The sequence below is a fragment of the Vulpes vulpes genome, chromosome 9 (genome assembly GCF_048418805.1).
Source record: "Vulpes vulpes isolate BD-2025 chromosome 9, VulVul3, whole genome shotgun sequence".
In the NCBI taxonomy this organism is placed as follows: Eukaryota; Metazoa; Chordata; class Mammalia; order Carnivora; family Canidae; genus Vulpes; species Vulpes vulpes.
In genome coordinates this window covers 61,980,867-62,003,700 of record NC_132788.1, presented here as the reverse complement: position 1 = coordinate 62,003,700, position 22,834 = coordinate 61,980,867, and the positions used below count along the sequence as shown (strand labels likewise).

General features: G+C 39.2%; 1 protein-coding gene across 4 annotated transcripts; it reads left to right on the top strand.

Moving 5' to 3' along the window:
- The first annotated feature begins 208 nt into the window (after positions 1–208).
- Positions 209–22,539, top strand: THUMPD3 (THUMP domain 3 tRNA guanosine methyltransferase). 4 transcript variants are annotated; one of them, XM_072722253.1, is made up of 10 exons: positions 209–326; positions 1,655–1,782; positions 3,406–3,483; positions 9,660–10,136; positions 13,225–13,355; positions 15,938–16,007; positions 18,277–18,392; positions 21,262–21,372; positions 21,971–22,094; positions 22,274–22,539. In XM_072722253.1, the coding sequence occupies exons 2-10, from the start codon at positions 1,738–1,740 to the stop codon at positions 22,421–22,423; spliced, it is 1,302 nt and encodes a 433-aa protein (XP_072578354.1). In that variant the 5' UTR covers positions 209–326; positions 1,655–1,737; the 3' UTR covers positions 22,424–22,539. The 4 variants fall into 4 exon arrangements, with proteins under 4 accessions (XP_072578354.1, XP_025872644.1, XP_025872645.1 ...); XM_026016859.2 differs by having other exon boundaries at positions 215–326; positions 1,655–1,943; XM_026016860.2 differs by having other exon boundaries at positions 239–733; positions 1,655–1,943.
- Positions 22,540–22,834: the final 295 nt, after the last annotated feature.

Here is a 22,834-nt window from a genome sequence, read left to right as displayed (position 1 = left end):
AACGGCGGTGCGAAGCGCTTGCTCCCGGCTCGGCACGGCCTGGCACGGCACCCAGGTTAGCCGCTGTGCGGAGGAGCCCCGAGGTCCAGCTCTCAGCTCGCAAGACCAGCGCATCCCCAACCGCAGCAGCCGACTCCCACGCAGGGGGCGCCACCGCGCACAGACCCTGGTGCGCATGCTCCTCTTTCCACGCCCTTTCGCGGGCGCCCTTCCCTAGCGCTGAGCGACTTCCGTTTCCGGGAGAGTGGAGGCGGCTTCCGGCGGCGTGACCTGAGCGCGCTGGGCTGGCGGGGTGCCGGAGCAGGAAGGGTCTGCGCCGGCTGCCGGTAACCGGGCGGCGGGTGGGAGTGGCCGGGTGTGGCGCCCTGGCCCTCGGGAGGGAGGGGCGACCTTTGTCTTGCGGCCCGAGCCAACACCGGACTGGACTTCAGCCCGATCCTATTGTGGAGGCTTTTGTTGTTGTTGTTGCCTCCTCTAGGCCTTCGCCCCCACGCCGGGATTCCTGCCGCTGGGGCCCCGCGGGTGTGAGTCGGGAGACGTGGGTCTCATTCCCGCCTGCGCCGCTGCCCGGCCCTGTCTGACCTGGGGCGGGGTATGCCCGGTCGTGGGCTTCAGCTGCTTCGTTTGGAAGATGGCAGTTGTATGCACAGGGATTATGAGCTCCTTTGGGGTTGGAACTGACTTTTATTAGTGTTCTGCACCGTCGCCTGCCCGGCCACAGAGCAAGAACAGTGTAGGTACTCTGTGCCTACTGGAGTTGTTTCGGGTCCCAAAACCTTTGAAAATCGAGCGATGGCTATGGATCCCCGCTGCCTACCTCTCTTAAATCCCGCCCTGCGCCCCCCCCCCCCTTCCGCCCCATCCTCAGAGACAGGAAATTTGGCCTACTATTTCAGATATTTTACAGATACTGTTTGCCAGTCCATGGATCCCAGAGTAGACATTCGGACGTTTGCTGTCGTTAGATCGTAGATGTTCAGTTAATCACTTTTAAACGCATGACTCTCTTTCGCAGGAGGAAGATAGATCTCCTCTTAGAAAGTTTTAGTCAGGGGCCTGGCAGTATGCTCTACTCACTTAAGTCCCCCAGCAACTCCAGAAGACAAGTATTAATTAGTTCCCGTATTTGCAGATGAGGGAAATTGAGGCAGAGGAGAAAAAAAACTTGTTTTATGCCATTCACCCTGTGAATGCTGAGGGCAAGAGGTCAAACCCATGCCTGCAATTCCAAAGCTCCATGTTCTTAACTATTAGCTGAAAAAAGACTGGATGTAGAAATATATTTGAATGTATCCCAGCAGCCTAAGAGGGAGGAATTGTTAGCTGTACGAGGTGGCTATTATCAACACAGACGGTCCCAAATCAAACATTGCATGCTGCGGATATACTGTTTCTCTGTCTCCTTTTCTTCCTTGACATCTATATTGCTTTTTAAATAATATCCCCGTTTACATCCTGTCCTCTGTGCCCATGTTATTCAGTTATCTTTTATCTTTGGTTAATATTGATTCAGGTGTGTTGACTACCTATGATGGTGTCAGTTATGTGGCCTTTTCCGCCAGCCCTCCAAAGCAGGTGTTTTTAATTATAGTTGAAATATGAGGTGATAATGTTTAGGCATTATCTCTTTTTCTTTTCTGTACTGTTTTTAAAGGGACTGTATTAGGAATTTTGGAAGCACTGCCAACATGTCTGATGTTCAGGAAGCCACTAACCAACTCCTGGATGTGAGCCTTCATGAGCACCAGAAGTCTATACCAGTTACAGGAAGTGGTCCCAGAAGTGAGTCTCAGCACCTCCAAGTCACTATTGGAGCCACTGTGCCTACTGGTTTTGAGCAAACAGCTGCAGATGAAGTGAGAGAGAAATTGGGGTCATCATGCAAAATCAGCAAAGACCGGGGCAAGATATATTTTGACATTTCAGTGGAAAGTCTGGCTCAGGTTTGAATGAAGCAATATTTAAAATAGTTTTCTAAAAAGGTCATTTTACAATCGTTTTCTGGCTTGAATCCTTTTTTGCTTTTCTTTGCTCTGCCCCACATCTGGTGATTTTAAAGTATTACTGCATTTTCCATTCAGTACTGATTTTATGTTTGATTAATAGGTTTGCTATTCTTTTAGAAGTGATCCTAATATTTTCTGAGGATGAATTTCACCAGAAAGAATCCTATGTGACTTTTGAAGAAATTCCGAATATCTGCCAAACGCCTTTGATTTACTTCAAAATGTAGCTGAAGTTTAGACTTTGGTGGTGAAGCATACAAGGAGAGATTTTTCTTTTAATCCATGTCAAATTCTTGCTCAAAAGTAGGAATCAGTGAAAGGGAGAAGTGGTCAGTAACTGCCATCCCGCTAGAATAAAAGCTAATCAATATCTCATTACCATATTGAGAGAGCAGGAATTGACTGAGGTTTTTTGGGCTGATACTTCCCAAGTTCTTAGTGTCTGGCATATAGTAGACACCTAATAAATATTTGGGGAATGAATTGGCCAGCAAATATTTTTCCACCCAGTATCTTAGTTGATGACCTTACCAGCTTTGTAAAGATAGATGCTTTTTTTTTTTTTTAAGATTTTATTTATTTATGAGAGACACAGAGAGAGAGAGAGAGAGAGAAGCAGGCTCCAATGGAGAGATCCCAGTGTGGGACTTGATCCCAGGACTCCAGGATCACACCCTGGGCCGAAGGCAGGCACTCAATCACTGAGCCACCCAGGCATCCCGAGAGGTGCTATTTTTATCCCCATTAATCATTAGGCTTATGAATAAGTAATTTGCCTTATTTGGGATTATTAGCTGAGTGACCCAGCTAATAATCCCAGCTGGTGCTCAAACTCTATGCTCTTAACTACTGCACTATACAGTGTATCCCTGGGAGCTGTGAGGAGAAATATAGTAAAGCTCCACTTGACTTTCTTCCTTTCTCCCCTAAACCTGTTTCCCAGGTAACATTTCAAGCTATCCTTCCATCTTTCTTCCATTTCTGTAGGGGAATAGAAGCTAATGGGTAACTAAAAACATGGCAGACTGGGGTGATAGGAAAAATTTAAAGTACAAATGAGGGATCCCTGGGTGGCGCAGCGGTTTGGCGCCTGCCTTTGGCCCAGGGCGCGATCCTGGAGACCCGGGATCGAATCCCACGTCGGGCTCCCGGTGCATGGAGCCTGCTTCTCCCTCTGCCTGTGTCTCTGCCTCTCTCTCAATCTCTCTGTGACTATCAAAAATAAATAAAAAAAATTAAAAAAAATAAAAATAAATTATTAAAAAAAAATAAAGTACAAATGATAGGTATTCGTTTCATTAAAATCTTTATATCTCATTTTTATATTTAAATGTTGATAGTTTGTGATTCAAAAGTTTTCTTAGAACTTTGTTTCTAACATTTTTCTTCCCTCCTCTAGGTTCATTGTCTGAGATCAGTTGATAACTTATTTGTGGTCGTTAAGGAATTTAAAGATTACCCGTTCAAAGAAACAAAGGTGAGTTTTCCCAAACATGGTAGCTGAGACCTGCAGCCATCTTGCCCAAAGAGATTATTCCCACATTTTGCATTCTCTCGCTTAGCATTACTACTGCTTTTAGAATATAGAATACTGGGAGGCTTTGACAATAAAAATCAGAGGTTTGTTGACAGCCATTCCAAAAGGTTTTTTTTTTTTTAAGATTTATTTATTTGGGAAGAGATGGGAAGGGGCAGAGAGGGAGCAAGGGAATCTTGAGCCAACTCCCCCACTGAGCATGGAACTCAATTTGGGCCCTGATCCCACAATCCTGAGATCATGAGCAGAGCTGAAATCAAGAGTTGGACACTTAACTGACATCTAAGGCAAGAGTTGTTTTTATTTATTTATTTTTTTAAATCTTTTTTTTTTTTTATTATTTATTCATGATAGTCAGAGAGAGAGAGAGAGAGGCAGAGACACAGGCAGAGGGAGAAGCAGGCTCCATGCACCGGGAGCCCGACGTGGGACTCGATCCCGGGTCTCTAGGATCGCGCCCTGGGCCAAAGGCAGGCGCCAAACCGCTGCGCCACCCAGGGATCCCAAGAGTTGTTTTTAAAAGAATCAATATTGGGGATCCCTGGGTGGCTCAGCGGTTTAGCGCCTGCCTTTGGCCCAGGGTGCGATCCTGGAGTCCTGGGATCAAGTCCCACATCAGGCTCCCTGCATGGAGCCTGCTTCTCCCTCTGCTTGTGTCTCTGCCTCTCTCTCCCCCTATGTCTATCATGAATAAATAAATAAAATCTTTTAAAAAAAAATCAATATTGTGGGTAGTAGGCAAAACAGGTGGGAGAGAGTCAAAAGGTACAGACTTAAAATTATAAACTAAGTCTTGAGGATATAATGTATAGCATCGTGACTATAGCTAATGATACTCTATTGCATATTTGCAAGTTGCTAATAGAGTAGATCTTAAAAGTTCTCATCATAACATTTTTAACTATATAGGGTGACATGTTAAGTAGACATTGCGGTGATCGTTTCGCAATATATACATACATCAAATCATTATATTGTACATTTTAGAAAGTAGAATAATGTTATATTTCAGTTGTATCTCTTGTAAAAGATGAAAGATTAACAAAATGAGTTAACAAAAGTCAATATAGAAAAACATCAGAGTGTGGAAGAAATAAATTGTTTGACTTTCTTACAGAAAGGTACGTTGCTTTGGATTAGCTTTTTTTTTTTTTTTAAGATTTTATTTCTTTATTCATGAGAGATACACAGAGAGAGACAGAGGCAGAGGGAGAAGCAGGCTCCATGCAGGGAGCCCACTGTGGGACTTGATCTTGGGACCGGGATCACGCCCTGAGCCGAAGGCAGATGCTCAACCACTGAGCCACTCAGGCGTCCCAGCATCTGATTCCTAAATATTGATATGCTGCATAAGTTGAGGTTTGAAAAATAGATTGCAGTAAAGCCTTAGTATTTTTCCACATTGTTTTTTGATCAGGTTTCCAGAGTCAGATGCTTGATAACTTCTATCAGTTTTATTACATATATTAGAAACAATGTGTTTTTAAGATCTATAATATACTGCCCAATTCTCCAGTTTTTATTTATTGGCAACAGGTTGATTTCCAAAGCATTATTCAATAACCAAAGTGATATGAACCCACAGCCTAGAAAAAATAAAATCAGACCTAAAAGAATTCAGGCTGAAAATAGTTCAAAATTTTATTAACTAAAAATGGAACTTTCAACACTAGTATTATAACCCTTCAGACTTCTGATAGTCATTATCAACTGAATTATATCAATGAAACTAGAACATAACAGGCAGGCTACTGGAAATTTTGCTTCTTAGCGTTTGGAAGTTTTAATAGCCAATTCCATACATGAGTAGATGTTAACAGGCATTTTTAGAAACTAAAAAAATAAATTTAAAAACATTTGTAAAATTCCATCTTAAATTCTGGCCTTTAACTTACTAGGACATTATTAATATTTTCCTAAATTCTTATGTTTTTGCCATCTTAGAGTTTGAATTATTTTGGGTGGTTTTGATCTCTACAAAGTAATGGTTCTATATGAGCCAGCTTGTCAGAGTTGCCTTATATATAAGTAACTGCAAAAGAGGTTGCTGGTGGAAGTCCCAAAAGAAGAGCAGCAAGGGTTAAGGTAGATTTTTAGATCTCTACAAGAACATGTGTATGACCATGAAAGATTGTTGCCCTTTACTTTATGGACTTAAATTACAACATGTCCCAGTAATCAGTAATGCTTGTTTTTTTTAAATATTTGCTTCTTGTTTTCTGTTGGCAATCAGTTTCATTGTTTGTGGCATTATACTTTCCCATCTTATGAAAAGCATGTTAATTAGTATTCTGATAGGTCTTTTTTTTTTAAGTATTCAGATGATGCCATGATTTTTTAAAGCAGGTTAATCTGTTTTAAATATAAAAGGGTAATATCTGGGCTTTACGTGTTTTTTTTTTTTTTTTTTTTTAAGCTAGGTAATACATGTACTTAGATCAAAGTTCTAAAGACCCAAAGGATATACAGTGAAAAGTGTTTGTTCCTGTATTTCCATACCAGGCAGTTCCCTCCCTGAAGGCAACAGCTCTTACCAATTTCTTGGGTATCCTTCTAGAGATATTTTATGAATATGTGCATTTTATGTACTTACACAAATTGAAAGCATGCCATACATACTGTTCTATGCTGTGCTTTTTCTCCTGTATCTTGAACATCATGCCAATATGTTGGATTTCACTGCATCATAATCTAATCATTCCCCTTTAGGATATTATTCACATTGTCTGTAGTCCTAATCTCCATTTTTTTATCTCTTCAATGGCATGAGTTAAGAAGTGATTGCTTTTCACTTTGTTTTCAGGAGTGTCTTTTGTACATGGTGCTTTCAATATGGTCTTAAGTTTGAAGTCGTTTTATTTTTTTATTCCACTTACTCTTTGAACTCTATAATCTCCTATTTCATCTTTTTATGGTGGCTCACCTCATCTTCTTTCTGCTTTTATATCTCTGCTTGGAGCTCTTATTTTACCAAGGTATTTCCTCATTACATTTTTTTCCTATCATATCAACATGTTTGATCACAGTTTTCAACTGCTCTGTGGCAGTGTCTTTCTAATCGTTTTTTTGTCTGCTCTTTGTTTTTCTATTGCTTTCCTCCTTTGTCCTTTCTTTCTTTCTTTTTTTTTTTTTTTTTAAGATTTTATTTATTTATTCATGAGAGACAGAGACAGACAGAAGCAGGCTCCACGCAGGGAGCCCAACGCGGGACTCGATCTCGGGTCCTCAGGATCCACGCCCTGGGCCCAAGGCAGGTGCTAAACCGCTGAGCCACCCAGGTGTCCCTCCTTTGTCCTTTCTTATGTTCATGTAAATCTCATGCTGATAACTTTTGATGGTTGTTCATCTATGAATGAGGAACCTGCTATTGATGAGAGGCTCATGTGGGGGAAGCCAGGAACTGTTCCAGGCCAGCAAGAAATTCCCCTGCTTCACTGTGAAATTCCTTCTGACAAAGGGTTGTAGGGCAGTGAGTTCTCTCTTCCTTCTTTTTTTTTTAAATAGTTTTATTGAGGTATAATTTCCATGCTACTGCATAGGTTTCTTTTAACCATTACTTCTCTCTAACCTGAAGAGATTGGCAGCTTCATCGTTTTTAACAATATAAAAAACAGCTCTCCCCAGCTCTACCTTATCAATACTCTCAGCAAATAGAGCTTGTCCATAAGATTTCTTGTTCAGCCTCCATTTCTCTCCTCTGCTTGTTCTTGGTACCAATGAAGTCCAGGGAAGTTCCTTCTGTCAGTATACATACTTCTACTATTTCAAAGAAGAGTTTATTTGCTACAACTTTGCATTCTCTCTCTGGTGTCTTCCTGCACCTCTGTTTGACCTTCACTTACACTTGGGAATTCTGTTAGAATTGTTATGGTTCAAGGTTATAGATATTACGTAGATTGTATTAAGATAAAGTTGGTATATTTGTTGTTGGTGGTGTTTATCATGGTGTCTGCAGGAAAAAAAAAAGGGGCTGTACCGGTTTTCTCCATCAACATTAAACCTCCAAGTCCTGTAGATGCCCTTTATAAAAGGGAAATAATTTTGTAAATAGATTTGAATTTGCCAAGCCTGAAATTTACCATTGTTCATCAGGTTTCAAGTAGTATCAAAACCTTAACTCTTCTCCATTTCAAGTCTCAGTTCCGTCAGTGAACATGTATCTTTTTCTAATTTGGTCTTCAGTAGCATATACTGTCTATGCCAGCACTCTGCAGTAGAACTTTATTATGGGACTGTTTTAGGTCTACAGTGTCCAACACAGTAGCCACTAGCCTCTAGCATGTGAAATGTAGCTCATGTGATTGAGAAACTGAGGGGTTTTATTTTAAGTAAGTTCTACGCTTAATGTGCAGTTTGAACTTATGACCCTGAGTTCAAGAATCACATACCCTGGGGGCAGCCCGGGTGGCTCAGCAGTTTAGTGCTGCCTTTGGCCCAGGGCGTGATCCTGGGAGATCTGGGATCGAGTCCCACATCAGGCTCCCTGCATGGAGCCTGCTTGTCCCTCTGCCTGTGCCTCTGCCTCTCTCTTCTCTTTCTCTCTATCTCTCATGAATAAATAAAATCTTAAAAAAAAAAAAGTCATATGCCCTACCAACTAAGCCAGCCAGGTGCCCCTGAGCTTTTAATTTTAAATAAATTTGGGGTGCCTCTCTAGCTCAGTTAGTTAAGTGTCTTTTAGCTCAGGTCATGATCCCAGGGTCCTAGGATTGAGCCCCGAGTTGGGCTCCCTGCTCAGCGAGGAGTCTGCTTCTCCCTGTCTTCCCTGCTTATGCTCTCTTTTTTTTATCTCTGCTTCTCTCTCAAATAAATAATTAAATAAAATCTTTAATTTTAAATCATTTTTTACTTCATTATTATTTTTTTATTCTTTTGTTTTTAAAGATATTTATGAGAGCGTGTGCGAGGAGGGGACCAACAGAGGGATAGGGAGAAGCAGGCTCCCTGCTGAGTAGGGAGCCAGACAGGAGACTCAAACCCAGAACCCCAGGATCACGACCTGAGCTGAAGGCAGATGTTTGACCAACTGAGACATCCAGGCACCCCTCATTTTACTTTCTTTTTTTTTTTTTTTAAGATTTAATGTATTTGTTCATGAGAATACAGAGAAAGGAGAGAGGCAGAGACACAGGCAGAGGGAGAAGCAGGCTCCATGCAGGGCTGCCCCAGATTTACTTTTTAAAAGGATGATTCTAAAAGAAAAAATAAAAAAAATAAAAGGATGATTCTAGATGCTATTTAGAAATTGGAAAGATACATTTTTCACTGTTTCCGGTTTCTTTTTCCTTTTAAAAAATAATACTTAGGGGTACCTGGCTGGCTCAGTCAGTGGAGTGTTTTTTGTCTGCTCTTTTGTGGAGCGTGCTGCAACTCTTGATTTCAGGGTTGTGAGTTTGAGCCCCATATTAAGTGTAGAGATTACTTAAAAAATAAGTGAATAAATAATACTATCTTTTAAAAGAGTTAGTTTTATTTTATTTATTTTTTAATATATTTATTTATTCATGAGAGACACACAGAGAGGGAGAGAGAGAGGCAGAGACACAGGCAGAGGGACAAGCAGGCTCCATGCAGGGAGCCCGATGTGGGACTCAATCCCGGGTCTCCAGGATCACACCCTGAGCCAAAGGCAGGTGCCAAACCACTGAGCCACCCAGGGATCCCCTAAAAAAGTTAGTTTTATTTTTTTATTTTGTTTTATTTTATTTTGTTTTATTTTATTTATTTTATTTTAAGTTAGTTTTAAAAGTAGCATGTATACATAGTACAAAATTCAGAAGGAAGTCAGGTGAGAGGTGAATTGCCCTCTTCTCCTTTCATCCACCTACTTCACCTCCTGAGAGGTAACCATTGTTAATAGTTTGATTGCTTACATTTTAATCTTAAAGCCCAACTTCTGATCTACTGGTCTAGTATTATTTTTCAGTTATTTAATTTGTGTATATCTTCATTTTCAATGAAATTTTAATTTCCTTAATAGTAGATGTTATCTTTTTTCCTCCTTTGTTCTACACTCTTACCACTGCCCCCCAGCATAATGATTAATATAGTCTGTGTAGGACTTGTTCAGTGAAAGTGGTGAGAGATATATGGATTTCATTCTCTGTACTTTATAGGAAGAAGTTCTAAAGGATTTTGAAGAATTGGCTGGGAAGCTTCCATGGTCAGACCCTTTAAAAGTATGGAAAATTAACACCAGCTTCAAGAAAAAAAAAACAAAACGCAAAAAGATAAATCAGAATTCAAGTAAAGAGAAGATTAATAATGGACAAGGAGACAAAACAGATGAGAGAGATGATAAAAAAGGATTCATTAACAATACCTTAGATTCCCATATCTTAGACTATTATGAAAATCCAGCCATCAAAGAAGAGATCTCAACATTAGTAGGTGATGATTTGGCATCTTGTAAAGATGAGAAGGATGAAAGCTCAAAAGAAGAAACTCAACCTGAAGTGTTGAAGTTTAGGGTCACGTGCAACAGGGCAGGAGAGAAACACTGCTTTTCCTCAAATGAGGCCGCAAGAGATTTTGGAGGTGCTATTCAAGATTACTTTAAGTGGAAGGCTGACATGACCAACTTTGATGTGGAGGTACGTACAGGCTCTGATTATGATGATTGAAGAAGTCCATTGTAGTATGTATAGCATTTTTAGACTAACCGGTTTTATGGGCAGTTAAATTGTGGCCACAGGGCTAATAGATTGTGGTTAACAAGAGCATTAGCTATGAGACACATCTAGATTCAGAATTTGACTCTACAACTGCATAACTTTAGATAAGATACGGTCTCCAAGCCTGTTTGAAATGGAGCCAGCAGTAGTGTATACTTTTAAGTGTGTCCTGAAAGTTGTTGTTTGTTTGTTTGTTTTTTTGGTCCTGAAAGGTAAATGAGATAATACATTTTAAGTATTTGGTGCAATAGCTGGTATATACTAAGTACTCAGTAGATGCGAGCTATTAAGACTGCAGTTTTTTTTTTTTTTTTTTTTTTACTTTTTTAAGACTGCAGTTTTTTAAGCTAGTACTTTTTACATTATATGGACTTTGAGATTATAAAATCCAAAAAGAATGAAAGCAGTTTTTTGGGTTTTTTTGTGTCTTGGTTGTAGAATTTTACTATTGAAAAAAAGCGGAGTACATTTTATTTTTTTATTTTTTAAAAGATTTTATTTATTTATGAGAGACGCGCAGAGAGAGGCAGAGACAGAGGGAGAAGTAGGCTTCCTGCAAGGAGCCTGATGTGGGACCGGATCCCTGATCCTGGGGTCACACCCTGAGCTGAAGGCATACACCCAACCGCTGAGCCACCCAGGCGACATGTGGAGTACATTTAAAAAATAAGCCCCAGCTTCCTATAATCAGGACATCATTGCTAATACCTATTGAACAGCCAGCTCCCCCCCCCCCCTTTTTTTTTTTAAGATTTTATTTATTCACGAGAGACACAGAGAGTTAGAGACTTAGGCAGAGGGAGAAGCAGGTTCCATGCAGGGAGCTGAAGCCATACTGCCTGGATTCAAATTCCAGCATCAGTGCTGTAGGACTTTGGTGGGGGGGAGTAAGGGGACCTCTTTGTGCCTCAATTTCCTTGTCTTTATTTATTTATTTATTTTTAAATTTTTAAATTTTATTGATTTATTTTTTTTTTAAGATTTATTTATTTATTTGTGAGAGAGAGAGAGAGAGGCAGAGACACAGGCAGAGGGAGAAGCAGGCTAAATGCCAGGAGCCAGACGTGGGATTCGATCCTGGGACTCCAGGATCACGCTCCGGGCCAAAGGCAGGCGCTAAACCGCTGAGCCACCCAGGGATTCCCTCCTTGTCTTTATTTATTTATTTTTAAATTTTATTTATTCATGAGGGACACAGAGAGAGAGGCAGAGACACGGGCAGAGGGAGAAGCAGGCTTCATGCAGGGAGCCCGACGCGGGACTCGACCCCAGGTCTCCAGGATCACACCCTAGGCCGAAGCTGGCACTAAACCGCTGAGCCACCGGGGCCACCCAATTTCCTTATCTTTAAAAGGGAGACAGTAATACCTAGCTCACCTGAAGGTAGTGTAACATTGTGTCAACTGTACTTTAGCAAAACAATAAATTAAAAAGATACCTAGCTTGGAGGGTATGAACATGAAGTGAGGTAATAAATGCAAAGTGTATAGAACAATGGCTTGCATATAGAAAGTGGTAGATAAGTGTCAGCTGTTGTTCCTGTTAAGATCATGTTACGTGGAAGACGAGCATGTTTGTTACTTGAAGAGCTTATATTTCAGCTGTGTTTTAGAAAAACCATAGGACGGGGACACCTGGGTGGCTCAGTGGTTGGGTTGCCTGCCTTCAGCTCAGGTCGTGATCCCGGGATCCGGGATCAAGTACTGCATTGGGCTCCCTGCATGGAGCCTGCTTCTCCCTCTGCCTATGTCTCTGCCTTCTCTCTGTGTCTCTCGTGAATAAATAAATCTTTAAAAAAAAAAAGAAAAAGAAAACCCATACGACAAAAAAGCATTTTGTAGGCATTATTAAGTGAGTCAAATTTAAAAACACATTAAGAAAATAATAGGTGATAAAGCAAATGTGACACATTGTCATCAGCTGGTTAATCTAAGTGCAGGGTATATTTAGGAATTTAGGAGTTCATTGTGCAAGTGTTCTGGTAGTAGTACTGTATGTTTGAAATCTTTTCAACAGTTAAAAATAAAAAAAATGTACATTAACCCATAAACGTACAAAATATGTTGATATTATAAAAGTTCAGGGGATAATCTGGTTAGAACTTAGAGTAAGTGAAAAGAATCAAACAGGTTTTAAAATTTAAAAGTATATTGGGCAGCCCAGATGGCTTAGCGGTTTAGTGCCACCTTTAGCCAGGGGCCTGATCCTGGAGACCTGGGATCGAGTCCCACGTCAGGCTCCCTGCATAGAGCCTGCTTCTCCCTCTGCCTGTGTCTCTGCCTTTCTCTCTCTCTCTCTGTGTCTCTCATGAATGAATAAATAAAATCTTAAAAAAATAAAAGTATACACTAGATGATTTCATTTATGTGAAGTTTAAAAAAACTGATTTGTGGCAGTACTAGTCAGATTAATGATTACTTTGGGTGGGTACTGACTGTCAGAGGAGCCTTCTGGCATGTGCTAGATACTGTATATCTTTATCTCAGTGGTAGTTAAATAGTGTATGTATGTAGGTAAAAATTCCCTGTGCTGCATATTTGAGATTTGTCCACTTTATGCTAAGTATAGCTCAATAATAAAGTAAAAAATTTAATAAAGTTTTGGATAAAAAAATCTTAGTGTAATGTGAACAATCCTAAAACTTTTACTTTTTTTTTTCTTTTTAAGATTTTATTTATTCATGAGAGACACAATAAAGAGGCAGAGACACAGGCAGAGGGAGAAGAAGCAGGCTCCATGCAGGAAGCCCGATGTGGGACTCGATCCTGGGACTCTGGGATCATGCCCAAAGGCAGACAGACGCTCAACCGCTGAGCCACCCAGGCGTCCCTATTCTATCTTTTCTTTAAGATTTTATTTTAAAGCAATCTCTCCACCCAGCATGGGGCTTGAACTCACAACCCCAAGATTCAGAGTTGCATTCTCTATTGACTGAGCCAGCCAGGTGCCCCTATTTTATTCTTTCTTGTTGTTTTTTTGTTTTGTTTGTTTGTTTGTTTTTTAACAGGTTCTTTTGAACATCCATGATAAAGAAATTGTTGTGGGCATTGCATTGACAGAAGAGAGTCTCCACCGAAGAAATATTACACATTTTGGACCTACAACTCTTAGATCTACTCTTGCCTATGGGATGCTCAGGTAAGAGAATGGGTTGGCCATCGAGATTACAGTGACACCTTGAGGGGCACCTGGATGGCCCAGTTGGTTAAGCATCTGACTTCTTTTTTTTTTTTTTTAAGCATCTGACTTCTGATTCAGGTCATGATGATCTCAGGGTCTAGGGATCGAGACCTACGTCAGGCTCCTTGCTCATTGGGAGTCTGCTTAAAGATTCTTCCTCCTCTGCTCCTCCCCTCCTCTGCTCTTGCATGTGCACACACGCACATGTGCACTCTCTTTCTGCCCCTTCTGCTCCTGTGCTTGCGCTCTCTGTCTCTGTCTCTCTCTCAAATAAATAAATCATGGGGTACCTGCATGGCTCAGTTGGTTAAGTGTCTGACTTCAGCTCAGGTCATGATCTCAGGTTGTGGGTTTAAACCCCACATCAGGCTCCCCATTAAGTGGGGAGTCTGCTCCTCCCCCTGCTTGTGCTCTCTTTCTCTCTCTCTCAAATGAATTGATTGAATTTTACTATTAAAACACTTGAATTTTTTGTGAAGTACTGTGTTAGAATTTAGTGGATAAACAACAGGGTAAAAAGCTAATGATCTGTTTTTCTCTTGTATCCAATGTTGATTCCTTGTAATCCTGAAAATAGACTTAACTACCATGTCTGTTATTTTGATTTTAAAATGAGAACAGTAGTTTTCATCTGCCTCTTGAATGGGGTTACCCCATTTCTGTTTACATAGGATATACTGTGTGCTATTAATTTTGCTGTTTCATTTCTGTGCTGTGAAGCAGATGAAAGTAGAGATTTTTATACTTTCAGTATTAATATTTGTAATCTCTAAGCCCAGTGTGAGGCTCAAACTCAAAACCAGGAAATCAAGAGTCACGTGGTCTACTGGCAAGCCAGCCAGGTGCCCTGAAAGCAGAGAATTTTTTTAAAGGTGTATGGGGGAAGGAGCAAAAGATGGGTATAATGTGTAAATGAACACAGAGAGCTTTTGCTCATTTTATTTTATTTTATTTTATTTTATTTATTTATTTTTAAAGATTTTATTTATTTATTCATGAAAAACACACACAGAGAGAGAGGCAGAGACACAGGGAGACACAGGGAGAAGCAAGCTCCATGCAGGGAGCCTGATGTGGGACTTGATCCCGTGACTCCAGGATCATGCCCCGCACCAAAGGCAGGTGCTAAACTGCTGAGCCACCCAGGGATTCCCTACTCATAATTTTAAAATCTATACTCACAGCATCTCAGGAACCATCTGGGATTTTCCACTTTTTCAAGGGCAAGACCTAGCTTGCTTGCTTGCTTTTTTTTTTTTTTTTTTTTTAATATTTTATTTATTTATTTATTCCATGAGAGACTGAGACAGGGAGGGAGGCAGAGACAGGCAGAGGAAGAAGTAGGCTTCCTGTAAGAAGCCCAATGTGGGACTCCATCCCAGAGCCCGAGGCAGACACTCAACTGCTGAGCCACCCAGGCATCCCAAGACCTGGCTTCCTTTCTCCTTTGCCCTTTTATTAAAGCATGCTTCTTTCCACCTCTAGGACAAGTTGTCTTCTCTAGGTTTCTGTTCTCCAGACTGTGAAATGGGTTTGATGTGAGACTTAAAGGATTGTTAATGAGTAGAAGCAGAAATATATGCTTAGTAACTGTTAGATACAATGTCTGGCGTATTCTGGTATTGATTAATTGTTTATTAATTATATTTCCTTCTCCTCCAGTCTTTGCTTCCTCTTTCACCCTATTCATCCATGGAGTCATAGTTCAGCATAATTGGAACCTATCAGTACAAAGACAATAATAGAATACTGGGCCCATTTTATAAAGGAACAGCTTCCAGTCTTTTTCATTCATTTAACAGACATTTATTTATTATCTATTGCCAGGCATTATGGTAGGAGCTAGGAATATGAGAGTTCTTTGGGTCCAACTATTAGAAACCAAAGTAAAGCTAGTTAAGATTAAAAAAAACAACAACAACCTGATTGCCTAGGAAGGGGGATTTATAGGAAAGATACTGAGAAATCTTGGTGAATCCACAGAAAAACTGAAAGGTTATTAAAAAGATTAAAGGAGATAATGCATGCATATAGCTTAAATCCATGGCTTGGCAAATAACCAGTGCTCAAAAGTAAAGCGGTTATCTTTGGTAAGGTTCTAACCTTTAAAATTAAATTCATAAGGAAAGGAATACTGAATGTCTAATTACCACTAAACTTATTATCAAAACTTATCGATAATGTTTTACTTGAAACACAGTTGAGATTTTTTTTCTTATTTGATATAGGTGTATATACAAAATAATACTATGTGTTTTCTAAAGACATACATATATATTAAAAGATCTGGAAGCTAAATTCCATCTGGAAGTGTGATTTTGGATAAGTCAAGAGGGTATTTTAGTTATGTGTAATTTTTTTTTAAGCTCTAGGATATAGTCAATGTCTTAATTACAAATTTATTTTTAAAATGCATATTGACTGGTGTTCCTTTATGCTAGCATAATAGGTCCTTGATATTAAAGCTTCAGGAATAGTCAGTGTGAAAGCCCTAGTTATTGATTGAAGTCTTTTCACATAGGCTGTTTTCTCTTCTGTAGGCTCTGTGCTCCTCAACCTACTGATATAATAGTTGATCCAATGTGTGGAACAGGAGCAATACCAATAGAGGTAATAACTTTTCTTTATCTTTTAGATAAGCAAGTGATATGTCTAGGATATTCTAGAACTAATGGGCAAATTACACAGAATGAAATCACCAGGGTTGGGTCAGTGGACCCAAAAGTTTTCAAAGAATTGCACTAAGTTTATCAGAAAATAAAAATATTACAACTAGCTAAGGACTGGTAGATTATAAGTGATGGTTACTCAGTGGATTGCAGAGGAGGCTGAAAATTACAAACTAGTGAGTCCCTTTTCTATAAACAGTTGGTAGACTTGAACAGAAAATGTATTGAAGGCACGAGCATAAATTGGAGGAAGGTGTTGCATCTCTATAAAGTGAGATTATGCTTCTTAATCCACATAGGCTCTTGATGGGAATAAATATAGTTGTAAAATGGAGGAACCTATAATGTTTAGATTTTTCAAGAAGTCTAACATGGCTACACACAAATGCTCTTAAATAGTTTTTTAAATTATTGTGATACTAAGAGAACTCAACTGCTTAAAGTGAAGCAGGAAATTGAAAGGCATTTTCTAAGTGGGGAACATTTAACAGGAGAGTCTCCTTGAGTCAGTATTATCTAAACTCCTACAACTAATTAGGAAGAGGTTGCATCTCTTTAAAATGCTTAAGTTTATTTAAAAAAACTTAAATTTATGAGACATAGTAATTTCTTATGTATAGTATATCTAAAGCCAGTGAGAATAAACTGCAAGAAGCTACACAGATTCTATGAGTGGGCAGAAACTGGACAGATGAACAGGCCCAAAGCAACCCACAAAGGGAAAAATAATCCAGACTGCAATTAGAAAATGATTGTGTCCTCTGGAAGTTAAAATCCCAGAAGGAAATCTTGGTAGTCTAGATGACTACTGTTTTCTGGCTGTGTGAGCTAGAGAAATAGATTACTCTGACTAAAGAGCCACATACAAAGAAAACTGTGTCAAGAATAATTCTGGGAACAAAGCAAAGTGTTCCTCTCTAGCATTATGCCATGATGTGCCTATGTTTGAAATAGGAGAGAAAGTCACCACAGTCAAGAAATACGCAACAGAGCTAGAGAGTCCAGAAGGGACTCCCAACCAAATGATATAGAAAATGGTTGAGGCATTTCCACGTAAGAGTAGGCATGAGGATGTTAATATAGAAAAATCTAAGCTGATACATGATCAGAATGAATGAAGTTATGAAAGGAATGGACAGGATATGTATACAGAATTGTTTACCTAAGTATAAAATAGTGATCGAGAGTTCTCATTTTAAAACTTGGAAGTACTACAAAATCCATCTCTTTCAGACCCTGAAAACCTAAGCAGATTTAGTTGAAAAAAATGAGTGTTAGGGAATCAGATTTCATCAAATTCTGCATCATCCTCAAGTGTGTGGGCAAAGGAAAAGACAGTAGTGAAGCCTTGTGTTCATGGTATGGATGTATTTTTGTTTACAAAGGAAGAAGTATTTGTTCCTCATCCTGAAACAGAGTGCAGACTTTTCTCTGTTTTCATGTCAGAAACTTTCTGTGAACCTACGTAGAACATTGTTCAGCCTAGGGTAGTGTGAACAATGTTCCACAAATGTTATATAACATTGGTATTTACGTTCTGTTGATATGTTTTTGACTTAATACTACAGAATCCTTTCAGGGATGATGTGGTGGTTATCATTCCAAGGCCTATGCAGTGGATATTACATTTTGAAATTTTCAAGTACCTCAGTATATCAGATTATATAAAATCCTGTAATCACAAAAGGGCATAGGTTGGTCACTTTAATTTGGTTAAGTTTTTCAAACCACGGTTTTATTTTAGGTCTATAATGCTTACTTTGTGCCAGATACTGCTGGCTGAAGGATTGAATAAAATATCAGACTTGTCCTTAGGGAGATTCTTTGAAAGGCAGACAGGTATAGCAATAATTAAAAACAAGTGCAGTGACAGAGGAAGTACAAAATGCTTTGGATTGGGGAGGCAAATGACAGACAGCTGGAGGGTTGGGGTTGATGTGAGAGAGGGTGCCATTTGAGCTAGGTCTTGAAAGATACATAGGAATTCAGTAAGTGAGAAAGAACAGGAGGGCTTCTCAAGCAGGGGGAATAGCAAAGTTCACAACATGCAGTTTTCTACTACTTTAGAAAAGCATTGGATTATTGCATTGGATTGTCCAGTTTATTGACAATCAATTGAAATGATATTCCTTTTAATCATTTCATTTTTTTTGGGGGGGGTGCAGTTTGCTACTTTGGTTTTAATATATATATATACTATTGTCTTTTAGGGGGCTACTGAATGGTCTAACTGTTACCATATTGCTGGTGATAATAATCCGTTGGCTGTGAATAGAGCAGCAAATAACATCTCATCTTTATTGACCAAGAGCCAAATTAAAGAAGGGTAAAAACCTAATTTAAAAAGTTTTGTAGCATTTCTTAGACTTAATCATGTTTCCTATCAACTTTATGAATTAATACCCCCAGTGCATGGTGACATCATTATAACTAATATGAGCAAACTATGAGATTCCATTAAATTTAAAACCGTTTATTAAAAATAACTTACAAAAATATTTTATTTAACTGTATTTTCCCCACCCAGTGCAATTAGTTTATTTCTGTCTTCCTTTTTTCTTTCCTTATTTGTATTCTCTTTTTTCCCAAATGGTGGAAGAATATTGCATTGATCCATTTTAGTTTGCCAAATTTTCAAACACTTTTGAGTTTTTTCTATAGTCTTTTTAAAAATGACTGCATATTTGTGTAGAAATACTAGTTATTTAGCCTTTCCTGTATTATTTGGCACTTTAAGGCAGTCTCAGGGCTGGAGGAAACCTGAAAGCCATCTCCACAGCACCTAAATGTCCTATAGGAAATCCTGACCAATGGCCTTCCAGTCTGTCACCATCTCTAATGACGGTCTCTGAAGGCTGTCAATTCCATCTTTGCTCAGCTTGGAGTACTAGTATTGTCTCATAGTGAACTGAGTTCCTCTCTACCTTCTAGAGTTTAGTCCCATTTGGATCCCTAAAGAATCTTAGCTCTGTGTCATATAATGCTTGACATCAGACATTTGAAGGGCTACCAAAACTCACCATCCTCCTATCCCACTCCAAATCCTTCTGCAAGCAATATTTCAGAGGCCTTCAGCTGGATCCTATCTGTGCACTGGAATTCCATTGGCCTCTGAGAAATGTTTTGTCTTTTTTTTTTTTTTTTTTTTTTTTTAGTCTGAGCTATCTTATTGTTATAGTATCTTAAGCCCTGGCCCACTGTTTGATGTTATGTTCCATGATGCCACCTGTGCCACCCTTTCACCATTCTTTCAGTTTCAGCTGTCTTTGGGAGAACTGGTTGAAATGTCATTTGGTCTTCAGTTTCTTACCAGAGGCCTCATCATAAAATTGTTTCTGTGGTCTCCTCTGCTGGTGCCTTTTTCTTAGAAAGTGGCAGGAGTAGGCAGTGGTCAGCAGTTTTGTTGAATCATACAGATACTCCACATTCTGAATACAAAACCCAAGAAAGTCATCATACCCTATATTGGCCTTATCAAACCTAGAAACAGCTGCCTGAATAACCCTTAATTAAGGTGAGGTTTATATTTGTAACTAGAAATCAGTGGTTTTAGAAAATATCTATCTCTTTGATGCAGATATTCCTGTTATTACTTAACACATGGGATGCCTCATACTGTTTTATGTCTGTATGTTGGTTATCCTCTTTTCTTTGCTAAATTTTCCGCCTTTTTTGATTAGAATCAGAATTTGTTTAGTTAATTCATATATTGTTTATCCTGGGCTTTGATGCTCATGGCTTTTTTTTTTTTTTTTAATTTTTATTTATTTATGATAGTCACGGGGGGGGGGGGGGGGCAGAGACATAGGCAGAGAGAGAAGCAGGCTCCATGCACCGGGAGCCCAACGTGGGATTCGATCCCGGGTCTCCAGGATTGCGCCCTGGGCCAAAGGCAGGTGCCAAACCGCTGTGCCACCCAGGGATCCCTCATGGCTTGTTTTTTATCCCAATTTCCTGTTGAGGTTTTTTAACTTGTTATTTAAATTTTAAGTTATGTGCTATAAATGTTTTAATGATAAAAATTTTTTATACCTTTAATGCTAATAAGCACTCCTTTTGAACATACCCTATAGATTTGTACAATTCTGTATTTTGGTTTCTTTTTACATCGTTGGTTATGTACTTGTCTATGTGATCTAGTTGTCTAGGGCAGTGCTTTTTGAAATTTAATGTGCATGTGAGTCACCTGGGGATCCTGTTAAATACAGATTCTGATTCAGTAGGTTTAATATGGGACCTGGACGTTTGTGCTTGCTAGTAAGTTTATAGGTGATACCAATGCTGCTGGGCTGTGGTCCAACTTTGAATAGCAAGGGGTTTACATCATTTTTTGCATAGAAGTAGTTGAAAGGTTTTAATTCATTTTACATTTGTTTTATTGATGAATTTTCATGGTACATTTTGTTGTGTTTTTTTTTTAAAGATTTTATTATTTATTCATAAGAGACACACAGAAACAGAGAGGCAGAGACACAGGCAGAGGGAGAAAAAGGCTCCATGCAGGGAGCCTGACGTGGGACTTGATCCCATGTCTCTAGGCTCAGACCCTGAGCCGAAGGCAGCGCTAAACCGCTGAGCCACCTGGGCTGCCCTACATGTTTCTTTAGGTCTTGTTAGTAAGTGATCTACCATACCTTATTTTTATTATTTTTTAAAGATTTTATTATTCATGAGAGACAGAGAGAGAGAAGCAGGCTCCATGCCAGAAGCTTGATGTGGGACTCAATCCTGGGACTCCGGGATCATGCCCTGAGCCAAAGGCAGACGCTCAACCGCTGAGCCACCCAGGCATCCCTCTATCATACTTTAGATATGTCACCTCATAATCTTTTTTCCCCATGTTCACTGATGCTTTACATTCTCAGTTATATGGTTTACTGTTTCATTCCTATTGTCAGTCATCTTTTGCAGTTGTGTCAGTCTTGTTTACTCCTTAATCAGTTTTCTTAAATTGTAGATGGAATCAGACATCTTTTGAAACCATTTTTTAAATTGTCACTAACAGATTTGGTCATTAGAAGTTTTATCATGTGACCTTAAGCTTTCTTCCTACATTTTGCTTTAAAAATTTTGGTTATTAAGTTAATCTTGTCATTGATATTATTTTAGTAGCATTTTATATTTTATAGCAGTCTCTCCAGAAATGTTTTTAGATTTCATACTTCAGAATAAGCACCTTTCCTTTGTCCCCATAGCAAAGTGTCCTGGGGCTTGCCCATAGATGCTGTTCAGTGGGATATCTGCAATCTGCCATTGAGAACTGGCTCTGTGGACATTATTGTAACAGACATGCCATTTGGAAAAAGGTAGGACTTGGCTTTTAAAAAATGAATTTTATCTTCACCTGTTAAACATACCCATTTTGTCTTCTAAGAGCTTATTCTATCAGAAGCCTTCAAATCCTTTTAGTACTTAGAGCACTCTTTCACTTCAGAATTATAAATAGTATGGAGTCACCAATTTTGTTTTTAGTGTAGAAATTAACTATATTTTGATCTTGGCCATCACACCTTGGTCCACTTCCTGGCCCTTGTTGAATTACAGGATACTTCACAAAGATTGAGGAAAACTTGGTACTAATTTTCAGGAAAAATGTTTTCTCATCATTGGTTTGGTTTACACAATCTGTTTATTATAGTCATTAAGAGGACAATTTATGAAACTATTACAGTTGTCAAAGTTCTGTAGTCAGTTCATCTGTTTCATATTTCTAAGCAGTTTACTAATAAATCAGATTACTCATTTTATTGGCATATTACGGCAAAGCCATGGCTTCTAAAGGGCAATTGTTTTGTAGATTTCAGGATTTTCTTATTGTAATGAGGATGAGTTCTTAATAGTTTCTCATTTCATATAGTCCTAGAGCTTTATCTACTGTTTGATTCACTGGATCTTCTTTTATAGGATGGGCTCCAAAAAGAGAAACTGGAACCTTTATCCAGCTTGCCTACGGGAGATGAGCCGTGTCTGTAGACCAGGGACAGGCCGAGCTGCACTACTTACTCAGGACAAGAAATGCTTTGCCAAGGTGCTGTAAATTACCCCCAAAACTCACCCTGTCACAACTTTAGGATCTTTTAATTTAAACTTAGGGATACTGAGTATGATTTGTTTTCTGTTCCCCCATAGTTTCTTACTGGCAAATAGATTGCTGGTTGGTCTACAGATTACCTGCTACTTACTTCTTTCCTTTTTATGTATACACAGGCATTATCTGGAATGGGACATGTTTGGCGGAAGGTACATACTGTCTGGGTGAATATAGGGGGTCTTCATGCAGCAGTTTATCTTCTGAAACGTACACCTCAAGCTTTTATTCATCCTTCAGAACAAGATGGGGAAAGAACTCCTTGGTGATGCAAATAATGAAGACGGTTAATGTTATCTGTACCTCCCAACACTGAAAATGTCAGCATGATGAACTTTGTTTAAGAGAAAAATAGTGTTAATAAAATTGCAGTTTGCAGTTTAAATTGGTCTAAAGCTCTTCACCTTTGTTAGCAAAAGGGGTGAATGAAATTGAAAGTCTTAGGCAGAGCTTTGGCACTCTTTTTGACAGACTGGCCAGGCAATTACTACTTAAAATGTTTTCAAGATCCTAAGACTACTAAAATGCTCTGGGATTTGGGTTTTGAGTATTTATTTTCAGGCTTCATGGCAATTCCTGTTTTCCATTGTGGGAGATAGAAAGCTACCCTGGCCTAAAGGAAAGGAAGAAAACAGCCAGAACATTTGGGGCCATATTGCATTGCCTATGCAGCTTTGCTC